General features: G+C 42.2%; 1 protein-coding gene across 1 annotated transcript; it reads right to left on the bottom strand.

The window, feature by feature from the left end:
* Positions 1–1,728: 1,728 nt before the first annotated feature.
* AQP8 (aquaporin 8) lies at positions 1,729–8,975 on the bottom strand. Its single transcript, XM_069065395.1, has 4 exons — positions 8,807–8,975; positions 7,634–7,892; positions 3,292–3,418; positions 1,729–1,947 (listed from the first exon to the last, which is right to left on the bottom strand). The coding sequence occupies exons 1-4, from the start codon at positions 8,847–8,849 to the stop codon at positions 1,729–1,731; spliced, it is 648 nt and encodes a 215-aa protein (XP_068921496.1). The 5' UTR covers positions 8,850–8,975.
* Positions 8,976–9,511: the final 536 nt, after the last annotated feature.

Raw genomic sequence — 9,511 nt, 5'->3', positions numbered from 1 at the left:
GTTGTTTCCCCAGGCCTGCCACACTCTCTTTCATCACCTCTGACTCCGCTTTCGTGGCTTCTCTTGAGGATCAGCTCTAATCCAACGTCCTACAAAAGCCCCTCCCAGTCCTCCCCTCTCAGTCCCTTTCCTCTAAAATAACCTTCCATTCATACCATACCAGATGTCCCAAAAGTCTTAGTACAGTTTCAAATTATTTAAATTATTTTTTGAAATATTTTTATTTAAATTTTAATTATTTAAATTATGAAAGCTTAAAAGAGCACTAAGACTTCTGCATGTAATCTCAGTCATTTGAATAGGAGCTCCTTGAGATCAGGGACTGTGCTCCTTTCCATTTGTGTTCTCAGTGCTTAGCACATAAGTAGGTGGTTAATAAGTGCTGGCTGGGTTGGCACACCCACGATTCACCATGAAGTTGAAGGCAAATCACATCTTTGTGCATGTCATCGTGATCTACAGGATATTTCTCTAATGTATTCATTTTCCTGTGAAGTCGCATCAAGGGGAAGAAAAAAATTCCAATTTGTTCCCAGACCACTAGAGAAGCCAGCACTGCATAAGAGCTTAAGTCTTAGTCAGAAACCCTGGGTTCTAATTCTGGCTCAAAAGTTTACTAAAGGGATGGTTAGGTGGCACAGTAAATAGAGCACCGCACCAGCCCTGGAGTCAGGAGGACCTGAGTTCAAATCCGGCCTCAGATACTTAACACAAAACTAGCCGTGTGACCTTGGGCAAGTCACTTAACCCAACTGCCCTGCCTTCCCCCCTCAAAAAGCAAAAAAAAAAAAAAAGTTTACTAAAACGCTTACTAGGTATGATTTGGGGAAAGGCATTTAACCTTATCGAGCCTCATGTCCCTTGTCTGTAAAAATGGAAATGAGATCTAGCATGGTATAACAGTTAAAGACTTGGTCCTAGATCAAGAAGACATAGCTATACTCAAATCCTGCCTCTTATATAGACTGGCTTTATGACCCAAATCACTTACTCTCTCAGAGCCCCAGATTACTTTCTAAGATTATTAAAATGAAGAGCAGAGGCTAATCAGCTTGGACAAAAAGTATTTTCTTACTGGCAGTTCCCCATACCAGTGAATCACAGGTCTGGCCCCTATCCCCATCCCTAAATTATTAATAATGATAATTATAACATTTTAATAGCTTTTTGAGGTTTGAAATGTTTTCCTCCCAACAATTCTGCAAGTTAGATTGAGTAAATATCATCACCTTCTTCCTGATGAGGAAACTGAGGCTCAGGGAAGTTAGTTAAGTGTCTTGAGTATATTGGCACAAAGCTAGCAAGTGTCTAAGCCTGAACTTTGGTGGCATTCCTAAAATCCTGGATTTAAAGCTGGAAAGGACCATCAAGGCCATAGAGTCCAACCCCTACATTTTATGGAGTGAAATTAAGTAACTTGCCCACGGTGAGATAGATAGTAAGCATAATTTGAACCCAACTCCTCTGGTCCAGAGACAGAGTGCTTTATCACAGTGCCATTCCACTTTTCTCAAACCCAGGTCTCCTGACTCTAAGACTGGCTGTCTTTCCAAAAGACCATGTCCTGCCTCCTGCAGCTTCCAATGAGAGAGTCCCTGAATTTGGGTGCCACCTAAGTTCCCTCCTTCTTTTAGGCCTGGACTACGCTCCCATTCCTTTGACTGCCCCCAGCATCCCTCTGTTGCTACTAATTCAGCCAGGTCTCCCACCCATTATGGCTCAATCATCTCACCCTGCTAGGATGTCCACAGTCACGGTGAAGCCAATGCAGAATGGAGCCAATGGACTCTTGCTCTTCTCATTGATGGCTGCCATACAGACAGACAAGAGCAGGAACAATGTCATGATGATCTCAGCTACCACAGCACCACCCACCTGGTCATCCCCTCTGATGGTTGTAAAGGCTGCCCCAGAAGCATTTAAGAACCTCTCTTCTGTGCTCACCGCCTAGAAGAAGAAACATCTCCATTAGTATAGAGACCAAAGCAAGAGGACCAGAGAAAACAGAGTGTATGGAGAAAGAGCAAAAGAGAGACAGGTAAACACGGACACAGACAAAAAGAGACAGACAGACAGAGACAGAGAGGGAAAGAGACAGATGGAGCCAGACAGAGGCTTGGGCAAGGGAACAGGGACAGGAGAGGAGAAAAACAGACAAGAGCTCCCCCTCATGTTTCAAAAATTGCCAAGCAAAGGTCAACCACTTATCTTTCTTCTGGAAGACCAGGTGCAGGAGCAAATGAGCTGAGTTGTTTACCAAAGTCTTTGAGAGCTTAGATTATATTGGAACAAGTGGATGAACCTCAGCTCACTTTATCTCCGCCATAAATTAATCAAGTGCACAGCTGCCCTCTAACTCAGGTAGCATAGGCAGAAGGGGAAGGAAGTTCATTTGCTTCATCTTCTTTGCAAAGACACACATACAATCCAGGATGAAAACCCTCAGCCTATTGGGTGGACCTCTTGGAATGACCTCATAGGAGGACATGGCTAGGAGATCACACAGAATGGAAAGGTATGGATTGAGTTTGATCTCAGTCATTGGAAGAAGGGTCCATATCAATAAGATCATGGATCCACTGGAGTACATCACACATCTTCAATTGGCCCTAACCTCCCCAGGGAGGAAGAAAATGAGTTGAAAAGAAAGAGGGAAGGCAAAAGAACATGGTAACAGAGCAAAAGTGCTTTACATTGAGTTCTCAATTGTTTTATAAAGTTCTCAAAGCTACAGTAGAGATCTAACCAATGGTTCACAATCTGTATTGGGAACCATCTAACCAATGGTTCCCACCCTCATAGACCACTGGAGGGACCTTGGATATATTACAAAAATTTCCACAATAATATGCAAATCTATAAATAAATAAGTACAAACTTCTGTGGGCTGAATGTCTCCATAGATATAGGTATTACTATTTTTCAAAAATATGATGTAATTAACAAAATGAAAATTCATTTGAAAGCATATGGATTCATAGTAGCTTTTATCCATATATTTTCTCAATTTATGGAATCTAATAGCATAGCTACTCTTATATAAAGATCTTTGACATTTTTTATCTTAAAATAAGATTATTACACACCAAAAAAGTTTATAGCCACTAGATTTGTCTAAGGGTGTGACAGTTTGGCAGAACTCAAGAGCCATTCAAAACAGGTTAAGATTTAGGCACTTGCGATGCCTCAGTGAGCATGGGGAGAGAGCAATGAGTGATGAAAACATTTAAGAATGCAGTGGGTGGGTGGTTGGTTTGCTTAGCCTACATAATCCACTATGTGCACACCTACCTTGGCTAAAGCAGCTCCTATGATTCCTCCACACAGTTGGGAGATACAATATGGGATAAGCATCATGTACTTCAGGCCTCCAATCAACATGACAGCCAAGGAGACAGCTGGATTGAAATGACCGCCACTGTAACCGATGGAAATGAATGAATGAATGAACGCATGAATGAATGAATGAATGAAAAAGCATTTAATAAGCAATACCACAACTCTGCCACCTCTGCAGCTTCTTCCTGCAAGAGACACTCTTATGACCAAGGCAGTATGAGGTAATAAAGAGCTCTGGATTCCAAACCAAAGTTCAAATTTAGCCTCATCTGTGTGACCCTGGGTAAATCACTTACCCTCTGTCTTCCTCCATTTCTTCAACTGTAAAATAGGGCTAATAATAGCATCTGTACCCAAGGTTGTTGTGAGGATCAAATCAGATAATAAATGCAAAGTGCTTTGCAAACCTTAATGTGTTATATAAATTAGCTAGCTCTTATTAACATTAAGGCTTTTTTTCAAAGCCTCAGCAGAAGTTAGACTGTACACAGTTCCCCCTCTTCCCTCACACCAAGAGATGGGGTCACTGCCAACCTCTCCGAGCCTGTTTTCTCCATCAGAATTTACAGCCCTTCATTCCCACTGGCCTCTCGTCCCCAGTGAAGTTCACTGACCTTCAGTTCCTGCACTCTGGACATCAGCCACCCTTATGTCACTTCAGACTTTAAAATAAATGTGATATGGCACCTGTTGTGGCATTCCTGCTGCCTGCCCCACTTGTCCTCCACGCTCTAGTCTCAAAGCAGAAATAATGAGGCAAACTGAGCTTCTAACTAGCTAAGAAGAAGGCAGATTGTATCAGAAGGTGAGAATGTCACAAAATGAGCTCCAGGGTTCCCAAGATTTATGGGGAACACAACGTGCTGAATCTACTTCTCTAACCCAACAGAAGCCCTAGGGCATGGGGCCCCTTGTCCAATCACCTAGATTCCCATACTCCCCCACCACACAACTGCTATGCTCAGGCCACATCCTATTTCAGCCAAACTCCTTTTTATACTTGAGCCTCAATACACTGAGGATCCATCTTCTAGATGCCCACTAAAAATTAGAGCTTTTACAGTCCTTTGGGGCTAAGTCTCCAAAGAGTATCAGAAGGATGTCTGGGGGTGGCCAGGTAGCACAGCGAGTAAGAGCACTGGCTCCAGTGTCAGGATGACCTGGAGATTGAATCCCAGGCTCACACACTCAGCACCACACCCAGAAATAACTGGCCGTGTAACCTTGAGCAAGTTACTCAACCCCGATTGCTTTAAAAAAAAAAAAAAAGGATGTTTAATGGACCCAAAGGACTGATATGAAGTCATTGAGACCTGATTTCAAACTCTATTCCAAATGTTTACTAGCTGTATGACCTTGGGCCTGTCTCATTTCCTCATTTGTGAAATGGGGGTAATAACAGTACCTAGGGTTGTTGAGAGGAGCAAATGAGATGTTTGTAAAGCACTTTGCAAACCTTAAAGCAGTCATGAATGTTAACTATCATTGTTGTTAATAATCCAGGGCTGATGTCCGTCACAGACCAGGCAGGCCACACTTCTCCAGATGCAGTATGATCTAAGAATGTGAAAGAGGGGCAGAGCCAGGGTCCATCTCAAACTCAAATCCATCAGGACACTAGCATTTCACCGTGAGGAGTGATTCTGCTCTTTGACGAGGATAAATCAGGTGCCAAGACCTGTTGTTATTGAGGAACCAGGGCTGCAAATGGGGCCTGCACAGTTTCAAGGCTGGTCTAAACTCTGGGTCCTTCAAGGGCTATAGGGTAGTAATGTTAAGATGGAGGAAGAAGGCAATATAGAACTACTCAGGAGACAGATTTAGGAATATTTTCAGAATACCTCCCAAGGCAAATCCATCGGTCAGCCCCCAAAGAGCCCATTGGCCTCCATTTCTCTAGGCCCGCTGAAGCTCAGGTTACCTGTCATCAGTAAGTGAAAAACCAGATCCCACAGATCATTATTCTTCCTATGAGAAAGCTGGATGTAATTCTGCATTGGCTGTTCATCCAATCGTTTTATTCCTACCAGTGCTTACAACAGTGGTTGGTATATAGTAGGTGCTTAATAAATGTTTAGTGATCGGTCAGTTGATTGATTTTGCCCTAACTACACTTCATGCACACAAGCAGGCAGAGGAACATAGGGTAATAAGATTCAGAGCTAGAGGAGACCTTAGGGTGATCTAGCCTAGCCCCTTCATTTGGCAGATGAGGAAACTGAGACCCAGAGAAATTAGGCAACTTGCTTAAGCCGATAAGAGAAACAGCTAAGATCTTCTGTTTCCAAAATCATATTCTTTCTGCTGTACCACATTGCCTTCTTCAATTTCTATTCCAAATTCCTTGGAAAATTTTTTTTTGTTTATTTTTAGTTTTTAACATTCATTTCCACAAGATTTTGAGTTACAAATTTTCTCCCTGTCTTTCCCCTACCCAGCACCCCAAAATAGCAATCCTACTGAATACCCCTTCCCCCAGTCTGTTCTCTCTTATATCCTCCCCCACCCCCCTCTGACTTTCTAGTAGGGCAAAATGGATTTCTATACCCCAGTCTGTATTTCTTATTTCCCAGTTACATGTAAAAATAATAATAAATTTTTTTAACATTTGGAAATCTTATTTTTTTAACCCACCTACTAGCATATATTTTGTGGACAAGATCAAAGAATCACACATTCAGTCATTTCAGTGAAACTTCCTGCATTCACTTGAGAAGTTACCACAGCTCACAAGCTAGTGGATTTTCCATTTAAAATCTCATAATCTGATGGAAAGGCAGAGGCCACTCTGGGAAAAGAACAATGTTCCCTGTTGTAAACAATGTAAAACAGGATCATGGATTGAGAGCTGGGAGGACATCCAGTTCAACCCCTGTTTTTTAGATGAGGAAAACTGAGGTCCAGGGGAGAATAAGCAACTTGGCCAAGGCACCACAGGTTGTGACAGAGGCGAGGCTTAAACTCAGGTCCTTTGACTCCAAAGCCAGCACTCTTTCAACTATAGGTCCCAGAAAAAATGGCTAATTAGATTTGCCTGGCATGCACAATCCCTTGCTTTGCAGAAAGCACCACAGGGGACTTCCTTATGCTTCTCTGTGTGCCATGATCCAGCTCTATTGGCCCACTTGCTTTTCCTCTCCCAGGATGCTCCATCTCCCATCTCCATGACATTACGGAAGCTGTTCCCCCATCCTGAGAATGCTTTCCCTTCTTAAGACTACCTCTTAACTTTCCTGATCTCCTTCAAGACTCAACTCAAATTCCATTTTCTGCAGCAGGCATTTTTTGTTCCCTAAACGCTAGTGCCTGAGATTATCTTTCCTCTTTTTTTGCATGTGTCTTGTATGAACCTAGGTATTTACCTGTTGTGTCTTTAATGTTTGATCCTTAAAAGCAGGGACGGCATTTTTGCCTTTCCTCATAACTCCAGCCCTTAGCACAATATCTGGCATATAGTAAAATTATTAGCAAGTAATTATTGACTAACCTCACGTGCCTTTGATTAACAAGACCTTATGACTGTATCAGCAGCTTCAAGAACACACCTCTCCCTTGACTGTTTCTCCCTCTCCACCTTCACTCCCTTGGTTTTTTCTTGTCTGATTGTCTATCTCCAGATCTGACTTTGACTTTATCATCTATCTCACCCTTGGGTGGGAGGGTGAAAAAAACAGCAGCAGTCTCCAGGGTACCCAAATAACTATGAGCAGGGAAATCACCCTGAAGCACAGAAATTAGAGGGGGGAAAATACCATCTGTTTGGATCTGGCTTTTAAAAGCAGCAAGAGAGTTGGGAAAAGCGCTGGTCTATCATCAGAATCCCTGTGTTGAGGTCCTACCTCTCTGTGCTTGTAGTCACAAGCACATTACCCCAACTACCTACCATACAAGGTTATTTTGAGGAAGTGTTTTATTACATTAAAGCTCTATATAATTTCAAAATGAAGAAGTTACAGGATTTGATGATTTCTGATCTCAGGGGTCAAATCCAACCTTCTCATTTGACAGATGAGGAAACTGAGGCCAGAGAGGATAAGTAACTTATCCAGGGTCACACAGCTAGTAAGTGTTTAGGGCATGGTTCAAATCCAGGTGTTCTTGACTCTAAGTTCATCACTCTACCCACTATAGCATACTGTTTCTCAAATGGCCCTTTGGTCCCTATTTATGGTGACCTGATCCTTGGAAGTGTTGACCTGAATATGGGCTCCACATGACACTCAAGGCAGGTGGGGCACAGCCCCATGGACTTTTGTCAAGGATCCAAGATTCAGAGATCCAAATAGGGTCTTACCTGATCTTTCCCAAAAAAGCAATGGTGACACCAAGGGCCAGCCCATGTGCCAGAGCAGGCTGCAGCCGACCAACCCCCTCAACATTCTCGATGACTGACAGGCAGCCGATGAAGATGAAGAGAGCTGAACCCAGCAGCTCCACTATGCAGGGCTGGAGGTACTTTTCATACCAGTGGAGCTGGTACAAGTCATGCCTACTCTCCAGGTCTTTTTCATTCATTTGAATGTCCCCTGACTTTGACTCACACATAGGGAGAGCTGGTGGAAAGAAAATACACAAGTAAGCAGTTCTCGCCATCTTTGGGATCCTCCACCTCCTTGTCTAAAAAAAAAACAGTCTCTAGTCTCAAAATATTAAGACATGCACTTTTTCCCAGCCATCACCAGACCTTTCTTAAAACCACCCAGTCTCACAACGATCCATAACAACTTTGAGGGACTTAGGATGAAAAATGCTATCCATCCCCAGAGAAAGAACTGATGGTGCCTGAAGCAACTTTTGGGGGGGTTTTCACTTTATTTTTCTTGAGTTTTTTTAATCTATTATTACTTTCACAACATAACTATTATGGATATGTTTAGCATGACTACATATATATAATCTATATGGAATTGCTTGCCTTCTCAATGATGGGGGGAGGAGAGAGAGGAAAGAGAGAATTTATAACTCAGAGTTTTAAAAACACATGCAAAAATTGTTGTTTACATGTAACTGGAAAAAAATTAAATACTAAATTAAAAAAACACCAGTCTCAGAGTCATAAGGTATGCAAGTGAGTACCCACTCTGACACTTACTAGTTGTGTGGTCCTTGAGAAGACATTTCATGTCTTTAAGTCTCACTCTCCTCTTCCATAAAATGGGGACAATAATAATTCCATTACCTTGATCACAGGGATGTTGTGGGGAAAAGGTTTTGTAACTTTTACAGGGTTAGAAAAATGAAAACTATTGTTATTATTAATAATAGTGATTTTATTAAAAAAAAAATCTACTGGGAATGGAACCCTGGACTTCCATACTCAAGGGCTCACCTCTTATAGGGAAAATATCCCATGGGATCAAGAGAAGTTCTCATAGGCTACCAACAAACTCATTTGGTTTTCAATTCAAAGAAAAAACAATTTTTAAGATTTTTAGAATAAGAGAGACAATAACATTGATGAACTTACATTTTCCGATAGGTCCCCTTGTCTCAGAAAGCTGAAAGTGCATAGTCTTGCTTCTGTAGACTGAAGAAATTGAATACTTCTGCTGCTGCTGGAGTTATCTCCTAGGGATGGATGCCTTAGCAGCTCTGCTTTCTTCCTCCCAAAGGCTGAGCTTTTAAGAGGAGGGAATATTTACCCTGGTGCTGAGACAATCATAAAATAAAGGAGGGGGCTCCTCCAGGAGAGAGAAGTGGAAATTCCCCTTATCTCAACAAGGCTACAGTTCAAGGATCACTAAGCTCTCTGCCAACAGAAGAAAACACATCTTTTGCTGTGTGATGTGCCCAGAGTCCTATGTGAGATTGTACGTGATCAGAGGAACCTGTAGAAAGGGAGACAGAGGCACCCTGGAAGGAGGATACCCTCAGCACGGCCTTTTCCCAGAAAAGCCAAGCCATTCAACTGTTTCTGAAATGGATATCCAGAAGACTATCATGTATCTTTAAAAAAAGAGAGGCAATGGAATGTAGCAGAAAGAATGCTGGAACCGGAGGAAGGAGACCTGAGTTCAAATTCCACTTCAGATAGCTGTGTAGAGGCCGTCACTTATCACTCACAGTCTCAGTTTCCTCCTCCATATAATAGGAATCATAATACCTGTGCCAATTACCTTATGGGTTATTGGGAGGAAAGTACTTCATGAACCTTAAAGTGCTATAGAAATAT

The sequence above is a fragment of the Petaurus breviceps genome, unplaced genomic scaffold (assembly GCF_028583685.1).
Source record: "Petaurus breviceps papuanus isolate PSGF00001 unplaced genomic scaffold, PetGlider_PUasm1.0 138, whole genome shotgun sequence".
Lineage (NCBI taxonomy): Eukaryota > Metazoa > Chordata > Mammalia > Diprotodontia > Petauridae > Petaurus > Petaurus breviceps.
The sequence above is the reverse complement of the archived record's forward strand: the minus strand, read 5'-3'. Positions and strand labels throughout refer to the sequence as shown.